A 23,474-nucleotide genomic window follows, 5' to 3' on the forward strand; every position below is an offset into this window, starting at 1 on the left:
ATTTGTAATGAGTTATGAAGTTTTTTAAATGTTGTTGAACCACATTACGTGTTTCGTGTAGCATGAAAAGGAACAGTAATTACTCCCACAAAACCAAAGGATCCACATTAAAGTTGAACAGGCCAAATCTAATCCAATATCCTAACTATCCTGAGGACTGAAGGTCAGAAGAAAAAGAGAGAGCTCAGAAAGCTGCGAGGCACTGAGGCGGATGAGGAGGTTCGCTCTTCTTCTTGAGCTGAGTCAAAATGATCTGGCTCACTAAAAAGAGGCGGAAGAGTGCTTGCATATGATTTGTTTAATGACATTTCACATTAGGTTGCTTGCTTTGCTTTAGAGAATGAAAAAGACACATTGTTACTGTCAGGAAGAAGTGTGTACGGAGGGAAAAAAAAGACTCAAATTATGCTGATTTTGTTTTATTGCACTTTTACCATGATGCAAAGAAATTCAAGATAAAATCCACAGAAACGATGAGCGGAATAAAAACTAAAAGAAAGAAAAAAAAAAAAGAAGCATTTTCACTTCAAGGACACCATCTAAGGTTCTCCGTTGATCCACCCATACATCCATACACACTGTACCGCCCTGACACAGGACTATGGAAACTTAATAAAAACCCCTTATGGAACAGATGGAGTCAGCACACATATGTAGACCTCTGTGTCTTATCTATAGCTCGTACCCAGGAGGAGCTTAACCCTTTCTGCTATGAATCCAGACATTCAAGTATTTCTATCATTGCACAGGCACTAGATTTTTCCTAATGTAATATATTAAACTTTCAGCCAGTGACTGAATCATCGACACCAACAGTTAAGCAATGAGCTGCTGGTAATGAATGAAATATACATCCTGAAAAATAATCTCTCCACAACAGCAACATCTGGACATCAAATATATATTACAAAGAAACATTAGTGTCACATTTGGCTTTTGGTACCGTAACTCTAACCGCATGTCTGTTGCGCTGAAGGCAATAAAGTTGGGGGAACAAAAAAAAAATTGTAAATGCTGTAAACACAGGTGGCGATGTGTGGTGCCTGTAAAATGGGACTGCCAGTACCCGGCAGCTGGCCACCCTTTTTGCACGTGCTCAGGTTGCCCTCTTGTGGACAAATTAAGGAAATTCAGCTTTAAGACAAAGAAAAAAGGAAAAAGAAGATATGTTACTGATTAGTATTCATTTTGAACAATAAATAATAAATACTCTCTTAAGGACATGTAACATTTATGGGCAATAATTCATGGGCTAATCCAGGAGTAAACCTGCACTCCACTCCAGTCGAATATTTTTCATCGTCCAACTATGAGATGCTGAAACGGCTCAGCAGGAATAAAGTTAAAAAATAAAAATCGCAGCAAATCAATATCATTTTCATAATGACGATAACAGGAAGTCCCCTTCTACCTCTTCCAGGCACCCTGATTGGTTAACCATAACGCTTGCAATATTCAACAGCAGGTAGAAACACATAATTCAGCATGTGAAGAGGAGGGGGCCGGATTCTTTTACAAGTCCCTCGGAATTCACTGAATTCAAAAAAACGGGTCCTGAACCAGAAAGGCGAGAGAAGGCGTCCTTTGCAAGACTTTAGCGGTTTGGTTGGTCGGCGGGGTCGGCTGTGGTGGTACACTAAACTCAGGGTTGGATTTTTCAAAGGAGTCTAGGTGATGCGGGGTGGTTCGGTTCTGCTAAGCCCCGGATCGCTCCAGAAATCTTCAGCATGTCTCGGGCATCAGTACAGTTACAAGTTAATGCACTGTTCTTTTTTTCAGTGCTATCCAGCAGGCGTCCTCTTCTGCGCAGCCTATTACCTCGGCAAGGTGGGCTTTCCTGTAAGTTCAGCAGAATTTAAGCCCTCGGAGAAATTAAGCACAGATGGAGTTCATCTGCGTTACAGGATTCCAGTTCAGTTTAAAGGTAGACTGGGTTTGGTCTGTCCAGCCTCAAATCTCCAGGTAGTCAGTCCAAGTCCTGCCGCCAAGTGCCCCCCGAGGCAGCTACCTCCTTCTCGGGCCGTTGTGGGCGTGGTCTGTCCCTTGGTATCCCTGGAGGTCGTCCTCCACCACGTAGCTGTATCCCTCCTTTTCGATGCAATCTGACAGCACATTTAGCACCTGGTGACGAGAAAACGCCAAGCTTTTAGTACACAGTGAGCTTTTTTGTAACCACTAAGTACTGACTAGCTTTTCCAAGAACAAGAGAACAGTGACACCACTCTCAGACCTCTGTGGTACTCCTGATGACTCGTCAAAGAGCCGAGACTTCCAGTTCGTGATCTCTTATTGTTTATGAATGAAAAGAAACGAGGGAAAATCTGGGATTAAGAATTTGAGACTGCATTTAAGTAAATGTGTTCCTCTTTTGTCCTCCAAACACACTTTCTACTGGTCAATGACTCCCGGATATCAAAGTCTTCAGTCACTTCTAGCTGCTGAAAAACATTAAGTAATTATCAAATGAATGTGTTTACTGACTGTTTATAGTTTCAATTTAGTACATTCAATAGACAATCCCAAGCAAACTGCTTTATGAGTGTGAAGCACTGACCTGGCGCAGTCGTCGGTCCATGGCGTCTAGATGTGGCTGGATGAGGATAGGAGAGAGGCGGTCCCTCACCAGGGACTCTGCCATGAGCACAGACAGCTTGTATTCCTCCTTAGCCAGCAGCTGCAGTCGCAAGTGGGTAGACTTCCTTACCCTGCAGAAAGAGAACAGCCGGGGGAAAAAAGAGTCAGCGCAGCCACACGCTTTACATCTCTGCCTCTGCTCAGCAACACTCACACCAAAATACAACAACACCCCATGTGCTTTACTAGCCTCATACAGATTATAATTTTTAAATAGGTTTTTGTCCTTCTATATTGCACTATCCTTCCAGAACTATCAAAAATGAAGACCTCACCTGCAGCACTGGTTCAGTGGCACCAGGATGGACAGCTCATCATGCGAGTGTTTTCCAAAGCTAGGATGGAAAAGCATAAATAAGTGTGCAAAATGTGATGTGGTTCCAGATTTCTGTGCATCGTGTCCACAACACCTGAGCATTATTTTTTTTGTTTCACTTATTTGGTTTAATTTGAATGGCCGGACAAAATTAAACATAGCCTGTTACGATTTTCCTTAATTTATGTGTACACTGTTGCAATGGTGGATGCTCACATTTCATATACGAGCAAGTTTTAAATATGAAATCAAGTCTTATGAGCCAAAAGACGAAACTTCAAAGCGATATAAATTTTTTCAGCTTTTTTTAAATTACACTTTTTTGTTTTTTATGATGTCATTGAGAGCTGATATCCCTTATTTGGTCATCTCAGATATACAGCGCTGTTTGTGGAGCTCCAGAGATGCTAACAGTTAATTATGCAAAGCTGCTCTAGTAGAGTCCAGAACTGAAATCATGGTGTCATAAATTAGTATAAGGACTTTAAACATCCCTCCATTTTCTTCTCCTTATTCAGGGCCGGATCGCAGGGGGCCACAGCTTAAGCAAAGAAGCTCAGGGCGTCCTCCCGATAGGACATGCCCGATACACCTCACTCTAGAGGCAGTCAGGAGACATCATTGTTAGATAGCCAAACCACCTCAAACCTCACTTACTGTGAGACCCTCTCAAATGACTGCACAACCTCAAACTATCTCTAAGGGAGAGTTCAGCTGCCCTTTGGAGCACGCTCATTTATGACGCTTGTATCTGTGATCTCATTATTTCGGTCACTACCCAAAACTCGTGATCATAGGTGAGGGTAGGAATGTAGATTAACCAATAAACTGACAGCTTTGCTTTTACGCTCTGCTCTCTCTTCACCACGATGCACCAGCGCTGCGTCTGCATCACTGCAGCCAAGCCCTCCTTCAAGAACAAGACCCCACGATACTTAAACTCCTCTATTTAGAGCAACAACTCATCCCTGACCCGCAGCGGGCACTCACCCATTCTAAACTTAAGCTATGAGTCAAAGTAGCAAACGTGCTGCACTGACTCACCCTCTGCCATTGTCTAGATGGATGATGAAGGTCTCATTTCCAAACTTTTCAAATGTCTCATAATGGTGGCGATCCATGTTTCCTGTTAAGAAAGAGGAAAACAAAAAACAAATCAGCTAGTGGATGTTATGATATGTGAGTAATATACCTGCTTATAAGGCTACATACTGTATAACGTTCACTCGACTGAACACTAAACAATCCGACTTTTCTGCGTTGGTAGAAAACTGATTCTCGTCTTATGTCAGACACTCACCCATGAGGAAGTCAAAGATGGTCATGTCCATAATGTCCAGCAGTCGTGTGCCGCTGTCATAAGGTGGAGTCTGTTTGACCTCCTCACAGTAGTCTGGGTCCACCTCCCATCTGAAGAAACGTTTAATACTTTTATTTTTTTGCATCTGATTTGGAAAATGTCTTTTAAACCCATTTCCCTTTTATGCTATCTACTTTTAGATCGAAGTGTTTTTTTCCTGCGTCGTAATAAGATTGAAATTAAAGCTGTACAGTCAGCAATGACCTCTTGCACAGCTCTTACGAATTCATGCTGCTGGTAACTGTCAGTGACTTCAATAAACACCCCCTGATTGCAGTGAATCGCTCAGTATTTGCTTCTACTGAACGTGCGAATGCAAGAGTGTCTGAACACGGGATCGACGTCTTACTCTGCCTTCTTCCGTTTGTGGTACGAGCGTCTCCATGGGTTCCTCCAGGTCTTGCGTTTGGCAAGGGCCAGGTCCGGGAGGAAGGCGGCCAGAGATCCTTCTATCTGGTCAGGTTTACCACACAGAGCGTGCTCAGTGGAGCAGTAGTAGGAACACTCTCCGTAGAAGCACACATTGTTGGCTAAAAGTCAGAAAAATAAAAGCAAACACATTCATATACTAATACTCTGATCAGCCAGTCAGTGCTAAATACTTAAAGAGTCACTGCACTCTTTTTCTCTTTTTGTCAGTCGGTCCACATATATTTAAAGGCCATTTTCCACCCGATTGAAATTACCTGGGGATGCTCGCTGACCTGTATTAATTGCTGAGATTGTCAGTAATTTTAATCCAGTGACAATTTTCCTCGTGTATAATATGTAAAGCTGCATTGCTAATTAACTGTCGTGCTTTGGCACAAGGTAAAGTCCCCTGATAATACTAATCCCATGCAAATGAATATCACAGCAATTCAGGCCAAAAGACATGCTCTACATTATGATCAAGGAGGTGCTTTATTTTTGCTGTGCTTTTGCATTTTTTGAGGGGGGGATGTTAAATAATCTTTCAAGGTGTTCTTCTGACATCAACAATTCAGACCATCAGCAGATGTTTGGGAAACTGCACATGGACACGAGCGGTTTTTGGAAGAGAAGCTAAAAATAGTCTAGATGTGTACCTGGTGAAATGAAGAAGGTCCTCCAGAGCTTTTTATCTCGTGTAACATCGCGGATCTCTTTTGTCATGTTAGCTAGTCGGCCGGCCACAGGAGGGACACGACGGAAGTCCAGGATCCTACAGGATGGAGACAAATACTCAGGGTCAATTGACTTCAGTGGCAGCCCACCAAAAAAGTATGAAAGCGATGAGTGCACGCGTCCAAACAAAAGATACATTAACCGTGGTTATTTGGATCTGGACCGTTCGTCAACAGTGTTGGTAGTTGCAGTAATTGCAACAAGACACAGGTCATTATTTTAACCTAATGTTTCACTCTATGCATGGACTATATAATATAATAATATGAGCAACAACTGAGTCATAATTGAGTAAAATCTAAAAGCACAAATGTGATTTAGTTAGTTTAACTTTTACTGTCAAACATCAACCTACAGGCCACAATAGGGCTGCCAAAGGATACCAGATGACCCCTCCCTTCATTGTCCTTTGAAAATCTGCCGTATATTGAACTTCTATGTGTGCACAGCAGCAACAGGGACCAGCTGTTTGTAATGCAGAGAAGCCTTTTCACACCAAATGGGAGGTGAACTTACAATCCCTCACTTAGAGGAATCAGTACTTCATCGTTATGCCACTGGAGCGAAATACCTGTGCTGTCATAGTGAAACCTTATGTGATTGAACGTCACTACCAGAAGGGGGCACTGTGACACAAGTACCAGACAGTTAAGCCACATGCTGGTAAACCTCCCTGTGGTTTTCATGTGGCTGTGGTCCTACATTAAGCTATTTTTTAACTTCAGTGCAGCTTTTTATTGCCTTAATATGCTGAGAGATACAAGTTTGCAGTGCATTCTAATCTATTTCTGGGTTTGTGTTTTTGCATCATTTGACCGGAAACCAGCCCAGATACGGGCTGGTTTCCGGTCAAAGAAAGGTTTAATATGGCGTGAATGTCTTCCTGCATGTATGCAGCCACCCCACTACAGCACCAGCATGGGCTCTTTAAAAATTGATACCTCTGACAACACCTAATGGCCAAGGCCTGAGGGCAGGGAGACACGGGGAGACAGACTGATTAAATGAAATGAAGGCGCGGGAATGAGAGAAGAGAGATGCAGCGATATGGGAGAACAAGCCCATCATACAAATGATGCCATCAAGTGTGTTGGCGGGTGCAGTGACACAGACACGTGCAGTCTCTTTCCTGCTCTCTGTCAAAGAGACAGAAGGACACAGGATGCGGTGTTGTACGGTGCTGTTTGGCCTGCTGGGCCTGGGCCCGCTGCCATGCTAAAGGGAACAGCTAGTGCTGGCTTCTGCCTCTTTTATCACTCACACACATTTTCTTCCATCTTCGTCCCCTCTGATAAGCCCAATTCCCACAGTGCCCATTTCAAACTTGCGTTATATTTAGTTTGGGTTTGAGAGAACCTGCTAGAGCCATGAAATGAACAACAGTGGGAATCGCTGCTTCCCATATTCCCAGCTGAGAAAATGTATAAGACCCAAGTGAGTCTCATGAGATTGGGGCTTATATGGTTTAATATTTTAAGGTCACATTTGGCCTTGTATGACTTTAAATCTGCTGACTACCTAATGCAGCACTTCCCAGTTAAATCCAATCACATTATTAATGATGCCTAAAGCAGTTTAGCCCATATAGGAAAAGACATTGTCAGTGTTGGTGTGTGTATGCGTGTGTGCGGCTGTGCTAGTGATGCTTTAAAAGTGCCTGTGCGTGTGTGTGTGTGTGTCTGTGGGCCCCCCTGGGAGGCAGTGTAGCCTCAGCCTCTGCACCAGCAGCAGCAGCAGCAGCTCTCTGGACAGGCTCTAATTTAGAACAGACAAAATAAGGAAAAAAATTAAGCGCTGCTTTTGGCAAACCCTGCCTGGCTTATATTTAGAATGGCACAGGGCCTTTCGTGCCTTTGGTTTCCTCTTCTTCCCCTTAACCCACACATATGCTGGAGCATATTTTCATGTGTGTATGTGGCGAGGAGGACCAGATGTGAAGCAGACTGGTGAAGAACGCCACTTCTAATGCAATTCCAGATGAACTGTGTCATTGTGCCTAAAGGAAAAGCAGATTCACTATCACGGCCTTCTATGGCCCTATTGTGTGTAGACGTGTGTGTGTGTTTGTGTGTATGTGCGCAAGACCTCGGTATCATCTCGCGTCAGCACAGAGGAGCACCAGGATTCAGACTACAACACAAGCCCTCTGCTCGTAATAGCAAACAGCCACAGTGACGTCAGCACGACTTTAACAGCAACGCACTAAAGCTCATTGCTCTCGCTCGTCGATCGGAGGCCCTCGCGAGGATTTCTCTTTTCATTAAAGTCTCTCCAGCAGCCGGGTGGGCCGTAAAGTACTAGCCTGGTAAAGGCAGTGAAGTCAGAGAGCTTGGTTGTTAGCTAAGCAAGGAGGCTGTAGTCATTGTTCAGTCAGATGCTAGCTGCAGGAGTTCAGCATTCATCCGTTATGACTCATGGCCTCTCGGAGCTCACAGCTTCTGCTGGATGGGTCAAACTCGCACAATTCACTGTGTTTGGGTGAAAAAAAAGAGTATCTGAGGGACAGGAAGCAAATGTGAAAATAAGTGCAGAAGAATATGGAAGGTTTTCATCCACACGGCGTAATGACTATGTGTTGCTATGCTTGGGGTGACTTCAATCGGCTATTTTCTTTTTCCTCATTCAAACCTTTAAAAACAGGTAGAATGGCAACATTTTGATCTTTCTATCCTTTGATATTGTAATAACCAGATTATGCTAATCGAGCAATTATGTAAGAGAATTCACGCATTAATTAGCGAGGCTTCGCACGAAATATGGAGAATATTCACACGAGCACACGTGTCTTAAAGCGTTACTGTAAGACACCGGTACACGGATCTGGTGTTCTTCCCAGGCAGTTAATGAGCTGACACGAGGACAGGCAAAAAAGAAATAGCAATCAGGGAGGAACAAAGCCCTGCAGGATGTTGGCCCTCGCGGGTGGAAAAAATACTTGGGAGGTTAGCGTAAATTTAAGAACATGAGCTTTTTTGCTCCCCTCCTTATTAAGTCTGAAGTGTTTGTAGCAACAGGGCTGTTTCTGGGTGTTATGGTGCTCAAGGCCAGACACCCACTGCTGCCCCTGAAGGAAGAGGGCTTTTCACAGCTAATTCTTTAACGTTGTTTCAGTTAAATTGAGCTTTTGCCTTCTGGTTTGTGCCAAGCTGCATCTTTCCTTGTTTTAGCCACGTTCCAAACATTATTATGTTGGACCCAGGAAGCTGAATAAAAGTGTATTTTTATTGTGTTTCCTTTTGCTTTTTATAATGTGTTTTAATGAAGACGTTTATACATTTTACAAGTAAAAATCTGCAACTCTGAATCCCTCTGCACTTTAATAAAGTTAAAGGCCTTACATTTGCTTTGCATGTCAGAGTTTTTAAGCTAGCCACAGTACCGCTGCTCACAAACAAGACTGTATGTTACCCAATAAATTGCCCTTGCAAAAACTAAACAGTCTGCCTTCGAGTTCACACCAACTCTAATGTCAAAAACCAACAAATTACAAATCAAAAATGATGTGATTTAATTTGTTATGCGCAAATCATTGACTGCCTCATCGACACATGTTTAGGTTCAATCTGAATTCATCAGCTGGGTTATGGAAAAATAAAATGATGCCATTATTTTACATTTTAAAAGTAAATAGGTATGTTGGAATTTCACAATTGAACTGTTTGAATTGCTTTATGGTTTTATTCGATTAAAAAAAAGCATGGAATCAGATATCTTGCCTGTTTTTTTAAGGTTTTAACTGGAATGACTGGTTGGGCATGTCAATCTAGTGACGGTGATCTGTGCCTATACAGGCACATAAAATTCAGAATAAAACATTTACACTGAAAAGGTCTATCTTCGCCTTTATGGTGATGTGCAGCTCGCCTGCGGCTGATAATCTTGTCCTTTGCAGCAAGGTACGGAAAAGCTAAAATCTTTTGATCTCCTGCTTTATATGAGGGACTGGTGGTTTTCAAAAAGTCTCAGAGTATTGTGACAGGCTAGTGTTCACCTACTTGTCCAGATGAAAGGCTGCAATTTCAGCATTGTGTCTTTCAAAGTCAGAAAAATAGAAGAAGTCTGGCGGCGTTTCCTGCTCCCGGGTCTGCCTGCAGGAACACAAGAGAAAAAAAAAAGCACAGTTAGCTGAGGGGTTACACACACACACACACACACACACACACACACACTCGTATATATCTTATGCATAACCAGCAACCTGCAGCGATTTGACACTACGCATCGAGCTATGCATGCATTTCACTGTTCTCAATGATTAATTAGCGTGGATACAGAAAGAATCGAGCCGCAGGCGTGCAAAATGACCGGAATTCAGTGTCACAGTCTTTGACGGGTCCACTACATATTAACCCCTAACGCATTTCCACAGATGTCTCACTCCACAGCAGCCCAGTCAGTGATAATCCGCCCAGGCTTTACACCTGTGCAGCTAATACTACAAACACCATTTGTGAGTAATAACCTAGGCACAATAAACCAGTGTCCTTGCCTCACAAAGAGACCCTCGTCAGAGTTACCCAGGGTGTTTTGTGGGGCAGCGAGAAGGCGGGGACAACTCAAGGTCAAACACTTTCTACAGAAGCATCCACTCCTGTTCTCACCCTACCTATTTCTGTCCAGCTCTGATCCTTCCCTCTCTTAAAAAAACTGCATTCCACACACATTCTGCCTTAAAGCTCTTACTGGAGGGAAAAGAGGCTCTTAAAGGCTTAAATCCAAGAGCTGATGGAACATGGGCCAGGATGGAGAAGGACAGGCTGGATGGCCGTGGTAAAAATAAGAGGGGGAACGGGGGTCAAAGGAAGCAAAGGTGAAAAGAATTCCTGAGAAGATGCTGCTTATAGAAAATATGTAAATATCTATAAAGAATGCAAAGAGAGCCATGAAACTTTCTTCTTTTATACACTCTGCCTTCTCTTTGGTCTTTTTTTTGTTATTGACAACAGTAAATACTTTCCAGGAAGGCAGCTGAGTGTAATGATTTGGACTGCAGCCTCTGCCATTTCTACTTCAGCTAGTTGAGGGAGGATAAGAATGGAAACTATCTTGGCAACTTCTCTTTCTCTCCTTCGCTCTCTATTCCCTCTGGATGGCTCTCTCTGTTTATTTCACTCAAAATCCTCTATCTCACCTCCTCTGCTTCACTGCTCTCCCTCAGAACTGCTTTCTCTAGTTTCGTGTGTGTCTGTGCGTGCGCGCATTCACGGCTTAATACTTTCTATCTGTCTGCATCTCTCTTTTTCTCTCTCCAGTCCATCCGTCACTCCCTTCCTCAGCTGGCTGGCTGATTGTAGCTCCACAGCTGCGTGGCTGACATATGCACCAGTCATTAACTAACCCAACATGGAGCCCAGAAACACTCTCATCCACTAAACCCCCTCCCACACACCAATTTCCTCTCCTTCTTTATCTTTCTTGTTCTGTCTTTCTAAAATCTATCCCCATCCTCAATCTCCCCTGCGAACATTTGACAGGCAGCCTCGTGCAGATGGGTGGCCAAGTTTGACTGCAGCAAGCAGAAAAGTTTGAGAGTGAATCCTGCATCAAAACTGCCCAGAATACAAGAATATTGCTTTTTAAAAAGACGTTCGGCTTGTGTTTTCGCATTAGACGACTACGTTCAGCATCTAAAGTTAACATAAGCAGTAAGTTATTCCTCCTTTAACGTTCCTCAGTCTTTGCTTCCTCACTCTCTGCCTCTCTTTTACTCTCGGCCTCACTCCCGAGCGGTCATTGAGACTCTGCCAGTAAAGGCCAACCGCTGTCTCTTGATTGTATCGCTCTCTCCTTCTGGATAGCCTCGCTTCAGGGACACAGCTCTCGCTCCACACGAAGGAAAAAAATGAAATGATGAAAGCGGAAAGCAGCGTCTATTTACCCCCAACGCTGCTCAGCAGCTCTGCGACAGAAACAAATATCATTCACGCCGACACATTAAGCAGCTACTTTATCAACAGCGGCGTAAAGTCAAGTGCTGAATGTATTGTTTGCCAGGGGGACTGGCCTCCAATGAATAAATGAATTTTGGAGACTAAAATGTGAAGAGGTAATGTTTACATGCACGCAGTTGGTCAGTAAAGCTTGGCATACAGAAGCAAAGGAAACAGGAAGGAACAACAACCAGTGCAATGCATCCACCTACCAAAAGTAAAGCTCACTAACAAAAACTACCTTTTTATTTACAACTGAACAACAGAAAGCTTTTTAAATGTACTTGAAGCGCTGCCTTGTTGTCCAAGTTCATTAACCACAGAAAACCTATAACACTGGCACACTTGTAACTCAGTTAAACTGATGGCAAAACCCAAGCATGCATTTTCTATAAGAGGGATTCCAAACGCATTGCTCTTTTACAATTTTATATTTCTTTTTGAATTTAAGGGTTTGTTTTGAGAGTTTTATATTATCTGAGGTGAAGCTGATAAATCCTTATTAGCTGTACTGGGCCAACCTGTATTCAAGTGGGTGGAAAACTGACCATTCAAGGCTGGCTGACGTGATAATCACCTGTTTAAAATGTATCAAAGTTATCAGTTAGTTGCATGTCTGCTTTAGGTGACAGGCGGATGCACCTCCACTATATTGAGTCAGTACCAGACCATTCTCACCATGTTCGCGGTGCTGTTTAGTCTTTTTAATGGAATTACACGACAAATGTATCTATCAGTGCATTCAGTTGCCCTAGCAACCTCGTCAAGAAGCCTGTGCTCCAGTTTTGGCGAGTAGATATTTATTCATATAATACTAAATGCTGATTAGAAGATGGGTATAGACGCACCTTGCAAACCATATTCTCTTGTCTTGGCCGATATTATCAGCTGATATTACAGAGATGTCGATATATTGGTATCACAAAATATAATTATTTGAAAATGAATATAATTTCATATTTCAGTTTTTAGCAGATAAAGGCGAATGGCTTAATTAAGAATTGAGGTGCAGTTTGGGGAAGGCTAAGCAGACTGAAAACAAGTAACCTGCAACAAATTTATTCTTACCTGCACTCCCACATTATCTTAGTAAGGACTTGTAAATAACCACAAATAGCAAGTGTAAGGGAAAAGAAAAAATATATCGGCTGATATATCAGATTTTTCAAATCCCCAAATACCTAGGCTCCAGTTCGGATGTAATCATCTTTGGCTCTAAAGTTAACAAGATGGCGATGCCCAAAATCATAAACATTTTGAATGTTATGCGCACATTGTGATAAGATGAGAGAGCAGTAGATAAAATACCCCTTTAGAAGGAACGAAAGCTGATTTCCAGCCCTGTTTGGCAGACTGTTGTATAGTTTAAAACAAAGATAATGTAAAAGAAAAAATACTACAAGGAAACGTGTGTTACTGCAGCCCTAACTTGCCAGTGTTTCATGACTGTGCTGACCGTACAGGAGCGTAGTCATGGAGATTTCTTGGAGGATAAGAATGAACAAACATTCTAGTGCGATGATTCATGGCCACTCAGCCTTAAAGAAACTCACTAAAATACTTCACGTAGTCGTGCTACACTCCTCTCCCTGTATAGGGGAAGAAACCACAATAAGGTGCTTTATTCGTGAGTGCTCCACAGACCCAACAACAAAGCTTGTCCAAGGTGCATATGCTTGAATCACTGCTGTTCTCTATGATGGTGCGAATAAGAATATAAGAGCCCAGCGGTATATGTTTATACTTGAGACAAATATCTCTGCCTGTGGCCTGGCTTGATATGTGGCTTCACTGATGCTCTCCTCTCACTGAATGCCAGCCAGGAAGCAGGAAGGCTGGATAATTACCACAGTCCACAACCAATTCAAATGTCAATAAAGTTATTTAGAGCATGTCATTTTGCACCCCCCTGCCCCGCCGCCGAGTGAGAGCAGGAGGAAAAAGGGTAAAGAGAGGAAGAAGTGAAGGAAGGACGCGAAATAAATTGCGACGGAAGGTTAAACAGACAGATTAGCAGTGATGACACGGAGGACGAGCTACGGTACGTCTCTCAGGTACCTTTGAACTCACAAATACGCAGCTGTTTTGCATTATGTAACAATGTGTTTGAGTCGTGGAACACAAGCACCTGTGTTCTGGAATATCTGCGCGCGTCCTGATCAAACAAACCATTAAGGGCACGTTACGAGGGAAGCGTTCCATCAAAGCATGGTAGAGGAAACATGCATAAATGCATGCCACATAATAAAGTCTATAAATGTTTGAGTACACAGTATGCACTGAGTTCAAAGGAAACTGTGAGGAGGGCAGAGATGTCGGCTGTTCGAAAGCTACTCGTCCTTTTCATTTTGGACTGCCTGCTCGAGCCCAACCTTTAAAATATTTACAAATCCACGGCGGACTCGTGCTGAACGAAACGTAGATATCTACAGCATGCATTTCTTCTCCCCCTCAGCAAGAGAAAAGTAACAGTATATTTAGAACTTAGCTGTCTTTCTACACCAAACATCAGCTCCTTTATCATCACAAGCAGGTGAGATGCACTGAGCTGAGCATGCCCACTGTGACCCTGGCCCTGCTGTAAACACATAGTTTACACTGAGTAGCCAGACACTTTCTTGGCTCTGCTCCGAGGGGCCCCCGGCAGCCACCGGGGCAGCGAAAGTCTATTAGCAAACACACAGCAGTGTGAAAACATAAAGAATATGAATGAAAGCGCTGCATCTGGAAAATCTACCTGTGCATACAGGACATAGCTGACCTGTGAAACACCAGCGAGACACAGAGGGGACCAAGGAGAATGGGGGGAAAAGGCGTTTCCATTCGACCTGCTATTGACATCAAGTCACAGTATTTTAATAAGATCTGCAAATAAAAATCTAATCATTAGATTTAATGATCAGTTGAAGCTGAAATACACACACCGAGTAACCTTTATGTGATACACTATGATATATTTTATTGTACCCTTATGAGAATTTATTCTTCAGTAAATTTCCCTAAGGGTACAATAAAATATATAGTATCCTATCATATTAGATCTCCTGCCCTGTGTAAAATTATCTCAGACCAGCCACTATTGCAAATTGTCTGAATGGCCACATAAGTGAGCTATTACAGGATTCCCTAAATTTCCCATGGTACAGCTCAATACCAGCTCTCTTTTTAAAAGTTCTTCTGCATGGTTAGTACCACGCAACAACCTCAGGGGTTTAATAATAAAGCCAGCACAAAGGCCCAAAACTGCAGTTCCATAAATGGCCACTTGAGGCTGACATTAAAAGCAAGTCAGTCATAGTAGATTCACGTGGTAAAATAGCCATCTTGACAGTAGATATAAACATACAGTTGTCAAAGTTCGTGAGAGTACACTAACAAAATTAATGTGTATGGTGTATTCAAAAGGAAAGGGGAAAGCCACATACGACAAACTTGCATCTGAAAAAAACCACTGTAACAATATCCTTTGGACAGTTGGATTAAAGAGGAGATGGCTGGCTATAATGTGCAGTGATAGAAAAACCAAACACAGCATAGCAGAACAAAGACCTCATACCTGCTGTGGAGCACGGTGGTGCAGGGATTTTAGCTTGTTTTGCTCTGTATACTTAAGTATACAGTGGTCCCTCGCTATGACGCGGTTCACCTTTCGCAGTCTTGCTGTTTCTCAGGTTTGGTTTTTTTTGTTTGTTTTTTACAGCGTGTTGTGTTCTGTGTCCTGATTGGCTGTAGACCATTGTCAATCAATCTTGTGCCGTGTCTTCTGTACAGTACAGCATGTGTTCAGCTTGTCACATTTACATAAATCTTCGATTGCTAGCGCTGTGACTCTGAAGTGCTGTACTGTATATTTGTAAGTTTTCTCCCCAACAAACACAACAATGTAGACGAAAACATTTTGCACCGTTAAAGGCAATTGCGGGTGCCTTTAGTTTCACTCTATAATACTGGACTTACTTTTCTATGAAGGTTTGAACTTTGAGAGTGTTTAAACAAGAGAGAATGTTCATGCCTGTCTGAGAAAAGTGTATAAAGTGTGTAGTGAGGGTTTTGCAGCCTTAAAACATCTGTAATAATTGTAAAAAATAAAGTTGGCTACTTTGCGGGTTATTTTTGGAACGCAATCCCGCGATAAACGAGGGACCACTGTACAGCAAAAGTCATGCAACAGGACAATGATCCCGAGCACAGCAGCAAATCTACAACAACTGAAATCGAGGTGTTGGAACAACTCCGTCAAGTCCACACCGCAGCCTGACTGAAAGGCTGCGGTGTGGACTTTAAGAGAGCTGTGCATAAACCAGGGGTGTCCAACTCCAGGCCTCAAGGGCCGGTGTCCCGAAGGTTTTAGATCTCACCCTTGGTCAACACACCTGAATCAAATGATTAGTTCATTACCAGGCCTCTGGAGAACTGCAGGACATGTTGAGGTGGTAATTTAGTCATTTAAATCAGCTGTGTTGGATCAAGGACACATCTAAAACCTGCAGGACACCAGCCCTTGAGGCCTGGAGTTGGACACCCCTGGCATGCCCACAAACCTCAATGAACTGAAGCAACATTGTAAAGAAGAGTGAGCCATAATTCAGAGAGCGATCAAGTCATCCAGAAAAAAAATTACATCAAGTTATTGTTGCTAAAAGTGGTTGAATCATGTAGTATACTTTGGTGCATATATAGGAAAGTATAATCCCAGCCTACCTGTTAGGCATCACCTCTGAACTACACTTTTGAAATGCAAACTTCTGACAAAGAAATATGATTTCCTGTGCTGTTACCTGCATTAACAGCCTGTTAGATGTTTTTTTTCTATTTATAATTAGCTATGTTACAGTATTTTATTTGCATGTCAGGCTAAATTCTGTGATCCATTCATACAATCCATAGATGCCCTTTGCTAACCAAGCTAGCTAGCATTAGCTGACAACTGAGAAATCGATCTCGCTGTCCATGTAAGGCCTCTCAAGGCTTTAGGAAACAAAAGCTGCAGTTTTTAGCAAGTTTATATATAATATGCATCGTGTTCAAACTCTGTGTTCTGGAGTCTAATACAAGCTTTGAGCTCCGGAAGAAAGCAGTGTTTACCACAGTGTATTTCATCTGCTCCTTTATCTTTGAGAAGGTAAGATGTAAAAAAAAAAAAAAAAAAAAAAAACCCAAAAAACAAAAGTTACTCTCTTAACTATTTGTTCACTTTTGCTTTTTCAAAGTTAAAAAAAAGTTCTCTTTTCTCAGAATGTTCCCTCATTGAGTTTTTCCCGTTGCTCACAATCAAAATCCTTTTTAAGACATCAGCAATGCATCTCAGTGGCTTAAACTCATTCATTATGGAGAAAAATTCAAATGTGGTGACAGTCAAAATTATGCACAAAGCCGTTCACTGTGAATTCCTTCCACACAAATCATAATATATGCTTTTTTTTCATTTGCATTTCATGTTTTTCATGGTCCAACTGCTCACTTTTAAGCAATCCTTGCTCGTGCTGCAGTATTCTGTTTCATCTGCAGCTGAGCTGAATTATGGAAACAAAACATCCCCAACATATCGTTTCATCTGACTTTACAACCGGAGTGAATATCCTATCCAAGGTGATGTGTAATAACCCGGGTGTCACCATGTCACGGTGCGTTTGGATATAGACCGGAGAGGATATTTTCTGTTGTTTCAAAGTCAAGCGGCCAATCGATCACCATAAGCCCGCAGCTATGGTTGCGGGCCAAAGCATAAAGAGAAAAAAAGCAGAGAAGAGTAAAAAGATATGCTGCAAAATATAAAAAGACAAGGGCATCTTCCAGCCCCAGCGGGTTCCCACCAAAGGGCTGACTCCACACACTTGTCACAGATCATCTGTGAAAAACCCACGGGCATGGCGGGGAGAGCGCAAGATCGCGTGCACAAAAACATATACGCTCGTACGTACACATCTGCACAAACACAGCACACACACACATTCATAGAAAGAAGAAATAGCAGCTTAAATGATTTTCTAAACCCCGAGAGGGAGGAGCTGAGCGCCAAGGCAGCAGGTAAGCTTTAAATGCATAAGAGGGTAAGATAGCGAATACCATTTATGGGTCAAAAAATACCATCAGAACCACGCGGAGATTGGGGATGAGAGGAGGCGGTGCATTGTTTTATCTCAAGCATAATGCGTGTGAAAGCTGACCTTTCGCGCAATGACATTTGATAAATTGAGAAAAAAGGCTTTTACCAGCATATGAGACAGGCGCACCTGCGTGTTTGTTGTATCTGACGATACGTGTTGCTGTTTACTGGCCTTTGCTGCTATAACCCTCTGCTGTAATCTTATGTCTGAGCGCAGGTTTTACCGCACAAATGGGAAGATGTGACATCTTATTTTGTATGAGTAAGTGCTCCGCTCTGTGGGTGGTGCACTGAGAAGACATTTTGTGTGTGTGAAAGAAAGAAAGCTAGAATGCAAGAAAGAAAGAAAGATGGCAAGGGAGGAAGGAAGGAAGGAAGGAAAGTGACAGAAAAGGGTGCAAGACAAGGAATGGGAGGCAATGGAAAGAAGGAGAAAAGAAAGAAATGAAGGAAGGAAGGAAGTGGAGGGGAGAAAGAAGGAAAAGGTGCAAAACATTTTCTGTTTTTATATTTCCTTATATTTTAAGGAAGGTGACAGAAGGAAATGAAACCAAAGGAAAGGAAAAGGCAGGAAAAAGGAGCAACACATTTGTCTCTTAATTTCCTTATAGTTTAATGGGGAAAAGAGGACTGAAGGAAAGAGAAGAGGAGGAAAAGAAAAGAAATGAAGGAAGGAAGAAAGAAAGGAAAAGGGAAAAAAGCCTTTTCATGTGACGTTAATGTGTTTTTTCTTTGAAATTCAAAATCATGATTTGACTTGCTGCACCTCAGTGCGCTCTCTACCACTCTTCTTTTAAAAGCATTTCAGCGCACCTCTTGAGTGAAAGGCCTTAATACTCCCATCACTGCTGAGCCCAACAGAAACGCCGCCTGTTTTTTTTCCAACACTGGCAATTTACAAAATTTAAAAAATGAGCGTTTATAAAGACACAAACTGATGTGAGCTGAAAAAAAATCAGCATCAACCTTCAACACCTCGTAAAGTCCGAGCGTAGAAGCCATAATGAGTCAGGTAGTAAAAATTTCACTCAAGGATTTTTAACTAGCACACCGCAAACACTCAAGGGCTCTCTAAATAACCTTCACAGACCAATCCAGGTGGGTGTGTGTGCGTGTTTAACTTGTGTGTCACAGTTTCTAAGTGTGATAGCTGTCATGGCTCCCCAGGCACTGCAGTGCTCTTCATCCTCCGCCTCCTCCTCCTTCTATACTCCTTTACCCCTTCAGATCCCAGGCCTGACATACAGAAAGACAGCTGCTTCCTTCTGGCAAAGCTCACTCTACCCCTCTCTCTCTGTAACACATTAACACACGCACACGCACACACACACACACAGAGGAAGGTGTGTAAACACACATTTTTGAGGGGTTTAGGTAGAATGAACTACAAATAGGCACATATAGGCTTCACAGAATAGGACACACACACCCTTACGCACACACTGGCAAGTGATGAAAGTATTGAGATAGCATGATGACAACTAGGTTAGCACACGCACACACAAACAGTGCAAAAATCACTGTTACAGCTTGAGCTATTCCCTGTGGAAAACAGCTATGCGTGCGTGTTAAATGCATTCTCAACGTGTGTGCATGAAGCTAATGTCAATATAATGATTTATGCAATAAAAGTGATTTTAAAAGAATCTGTATTCAGCTGCGAATTGAGCTTCTGTGTCCTCCGGGGCCAGCACCATGTAAATGCAGTCATCCTGAATAAATAGCCAACGCCTTTAGAACACAACAGCTTCTTTTTCTCCCTTTTTTCCCGGTGCCACTTCAAAGAGGCCTGTGCTTAAGCAAAGAATAGCCCTAAATGAAAATCACTGAGCAAAACACAGCTATTAGAGGTTTATTGCGTGGCATGACACCATGAAGTCTGTTAGCTGTGAGAGGAGAAGGAGGAGGAGGAGTAGGAGGGAGACGCTGAAAGAAGGATGTTCAACTAGATTGTTATTGAGAGGCTTTTTTAGACTATGGTGAGAGACAAGGGACAGAAAAAGGTGAAACGTGCGCGCCATTAATTTTAAGACTTCTACTGGGATTATCTTTGCATTAATCCGTCATGGTAAGTGTGGATATTGTGCAAATATTCCATCCAGATAAACTGGCCATAAAGATGAAGTCGTCATTTCAGCATAACCCGAGAGAGATACTCACCACTCCCTCTGAGCAGGCATCAACTCCTTATCTGTGCAGGATACAGCAACAGCACACATCCTAATACAGCACCAGCGTTTAGCTCAACACCTCTACTTATCTATTGCTTTCTTCATTAGAGACAAAAAAACATGCCTTTCTCTTTTTGTTTGTCAGAGGAGGAAGAAAAAGTATTATTTATGGAATGGCTGTGGATAGAAAACTGCCTGGGAGACACTTCCAGGAGTTGTCCTATTCCTTGGAAATAAACAGTCGGTTCTTACTTGGTTTTGAATGCACCAAAGCCAGCAGGAAATCAGCAAGGGCTCCGACTTAATTAAATTGGCTTCGATTAAAAATTGAGTGAAATTCAATTAAGTATTGCAAAAACGCCTAATGCTTTTTCCTTCCACCTGGAAGCTGGAGTCAGAGGACTTAATCATAAAGAGTGAAAGGGAGGATGGATGGATGGATAAATTCTCTCCTTATGAAATCCTGCTCTCTATGTGAGAAACATAACATGAAGGCATAGTAAACATTCACAAGATCTGATTTTCAAACAAAAATGCAAACATGCTTCAGTAAATTCCCTTATAAACCATATAAGAGCAAGACTGAACTGTTTTTAATTTCCATTTCTAAAGCAGGGTTGGATAACGTGTGTGTGTGTGTGTGTGTGTGTGTGTGTGTCTGTGTGTGTGTGTCTGCAAGTGGGAAGGAGAGATGATGAATTTCCCTGTACGGCATAAAAGATGATCCTTAATCTGCCGCATTCATTCAGCTTTCAAAGGAACAACATCAGTGAAGCGCTGCCACCATCAGTTGGCTCACACGGCGCTGCGTGAATGAGTAACATGCAGGGCCACATATTGACCAAATAATCACATTATGTTACACAACTGTACAGACTGCGAATATATATCCGTGCCTTTGAAATGTGACACTTTACAGCGAGGATATGCTACGACGTTTGTGGAGGAAATAAACGAGTGCAGCTTTTGTGATTTGCACAGTTGGAATCAGTGGGAGATTTCCACCCTTGCTTTTATTTTTTCAGTAAATCTTAGGTTTCTGATGTACTCTGCCTCTATTTCTAAGGTTCTTCAAGTTCTGGTACTCCAGGTACTTTCAAGGAAACACAAGTGTTGCAAGCCTGGCGGGCTAATGCGTCTAAGTGCCCCCCCGCTAAGCATCAGGGAATTATAACTTGCAAGTATTAAGTTACCTAATGTATCTTTATTAGCCTGCTGTTACAGTTAATTATTATTACACATATAAAACAGCTTGAAAGACAGTTAAATTTCAACCTAACTCGAACACAACAAACAGCCTAACTGTGCTATTTCCACTGGAGGATACTAAAAACCCCCAGCAAACTAAAGGGAAAGCGCACCACCTGTCATTTCTGGGGTTTCAATTAAAAATGATATGGTCTTAATGATATAAATCCAATCTGAGACGAACAACAATACATACTATATTATACTGTGCCATAATTCATTTAACAAAATTGAGCCAAAATGGAGAAGCAGTTGTAGAAAACTAGACTTCGACTGGACCATCTTTTTTCCCCCAGTCATTCTGTTGTAGATTTGTTGCTTTGATTGGGATCACAGTCCTGTTGCATGACCCAGTTCACACCAAGCTTCAGCTGTCAGACAGATGCTCTCACATTTGACTTGAGGATACTTGGATATATGAAGGAGTTAATGGCTGAAGCAAAAAAAGAGTCAAAATCATCATCCCTCCGCCACCATGCTTGACAGCTGACACGAGGCAATTACGCTAATATGCTATCTCTAATCGTGGCGCTGTGATTTAGCGCCAGACATCTCCACTTTGGTCTCGTCTGTCCAAAGCTCGCTGTTCCAGAAGTCTTGTGCTTTGGTCACGTGTAACTCTGCAAACCTAAACTGTGCTGAAATGTTCTTTTGAGAGAGAAGAGGCTTTCTCCTGGCAATCCTTTCAAACAAGCCATACTTGTTCAGTCCTCTTCAAATTGTACTGTCATGAACTTTAACGTTTAGCATGCTAACTGAAGCCTTTTTGTAGTTGCTCAAACATTGCACTCTCTGACCTTGGGAGGAATTTGCTAAAATATCAGCTCTGGGAAAACTGGGAACTGTTTTGAATGTTTTCCATATGTGAATATCTTCCTCACTGTCGACTTCAAATTCTTTGCGAACGCTCTTATAACTCTTCCCAGGTTGATGACCACTAGCAGGTGCTTCTCTAAAATGATTGCTGATGTCTTTTTTCCTTGGCTTTGTACTAAGACACACCTGAATGCTCCAGACCTACAGCTGCTAAAGCCTCTGCTTTTACAGAGGTCCTCAAACTTGCTCATGATCAATTAATCAAATGCATTTGATTAGCAGCACCTGGCTGCTACTTCTACTCTTATTTCCTGTGGAAGCAAGAAGGGTGAAAGAGTTTTTCACACACCGCTTCTTCATTCTAGCTTTTTCTTCTTCTTCTTTTTTAAAGAAGTACGTAAAATAATAAGTGCTGTTGTCCAGGTGAAGCTCTTTATTGTGTAAAACCTTAGAACTGGCAGATGGTGTACTTTCCTTTCATAATAACTATCTAAAATCTGTGATTCTTCTGCTACACACTTTTGGTTATAAAAGGCAGAAACACTTATTTATTGAGTGTGAACATCAAAGGATGACAGTTCAATCTCAAGCACTGGGATTATATCTGCTGTTAGTCTGACCTCGAGTCTGATCAGCTGCTATAACATTTGTACATCTTATACGTAGCACAATAAACAACCCGGACTCAAGTCCGATAAGGAATCCCGTTCACTCACCCGTGTCTGTAATTTTTGCATATTTAACTTCATTGGAGGCACTTGACGTGGCAATTTGTAAAAAATAACCTCCATTCAGAATAAAAATCTCCACTGGATGATTAGAAGACAGGCTCGGCTAAGACTGATTGCCGTGGCCTTTCCAGAGCTATTCTGTCTCTGCTGAGTGCGTGCCTTCCACTCACTATTGATCTATCGACCCACGGTCCAGTAAAACCTTGCTCAGACCAAAAGGTGAATCGCACACGCACACACACACTACAGGCACGACCAAGCATGCATGTACACTCACACAGACACAGACTAACAGGCATGTTGATTTTTGATGACAAGATTGATGTAGCCTCTCTGAATTATGCTCACGTCAACAATAGCCACTCCAGCTCGCTCACTGTTTGCGATTCTTTAGTGTGTGGCGGCGGCGGTTAGGTGCCATTGACCAGCCTTTGTAAGCTTTTGTCACAGTGATGCAATCACCACAATGCAATTGGAATTGAGCAGCTCAGTAAATAGGGTTAGGAAGGTAAGAAAAGGATCGGCATTGTCTGCTGTAATAAGATGCAGGTGGATGCACTGGGGAACACATCACCATATATATAAAAAATTAAAAGTCAGTGCAAAGAGTGCAGAAAATAAATACTGCATGAATAAAGGAAGGACTCTCACTACTGAGAGGAGTTTAATCCGAAAGTAAAAGGAGTCGGTCTCTTAAGTTTCAAGTCTTTCTGCAAGCCATTGTGACTATGTGAGTGGCCCTCTCTGCTCAGCACTCGAGCCCAGGCTCACTCACCCACACTGAACTTTTCTCTCCGGCGTGCAGCAACAAACGCTGGCGACTGCAGCTTGTGTGTAAGTACATAAAGAGCAGCTCCTTTACAGCTCTGTCATGGCCACTCTTTCTCTCCCTTTGTGTGTGTAACCCCGCACACACACTCCACCCCACCTCACCCTGTGCACTCAAGTGTGCAGAGGGAAGCTTGCTTTTTACAGCTCTACATTTACAGCGCAAATGTGGCAGGCCCACATGCCAG

At 42.4% G+C, this 23,474-nt stretch overlaps 1 protein-coding gene across 1 annotated transcript in view; it reads right to left on the reverse strand.

Annotated features, from left to right (window-relative positions):
• Window positions 1-279: 279 nt before the first annotated feature.
• fam20cb (FAM20C golgi associated secretory pathway kinase b) overlaps window positions 280-23,474 on the reverse strand; it is a 56,596-nt gene continuing 33,401 nt past the window's right edge. The window contains exons 4-11 of the mRNA XM_006800933.3: window positions 9,452-9,544; window positions 5,378-5,493; window positions 4,660-4,840; window positions 4,251-4,360; window positions 3,995-4,076; window positions 2,910-2,969; window positions 2,555-2,705; window positions 280-2,121 (exon numbers count right to left, since the gene is read on the reverse strand). Of these exons, the coding sequence (XP_006800996.1) occupies window positions 2,005-2,121; window positions 2,555-2,705; window positions 2,910-2,969; window positions 3,995-4,076; window positions 4,251-4,360; window positions 4,660-4,840; window positions 5,378-5,493; window positions 9,452-9,544 (910 nt within the window). The 3' untranslated portion in view covers window positions 280-2,004. The remainder of the gene's footprint in view (window positions 2,122-2,554; window positions 2,706-2,909; window positions 2,970-3,994; window positions 4,077-4,250; window positions 4,361-4,659; window positions 4,841-5,377; window positions 5,494-9,451; window positions 9,545-23,474) is intronic.

Source organism: Neolamprologus brichardi, chromosome 8 (genome assembly GCF_056152115.1).
Source record: "Neolamprologus brichardi isolate AB-2024 chromosome 8, ASM5615211v1, whole genome shotgun sequence".
Taxonomy (NCBI): Eukaryota; Metazoa; Chordata; class Actinopteri; order Cichliformes; family Cichlidae; genus Neolamprologus; species Neolamprologus brichardi.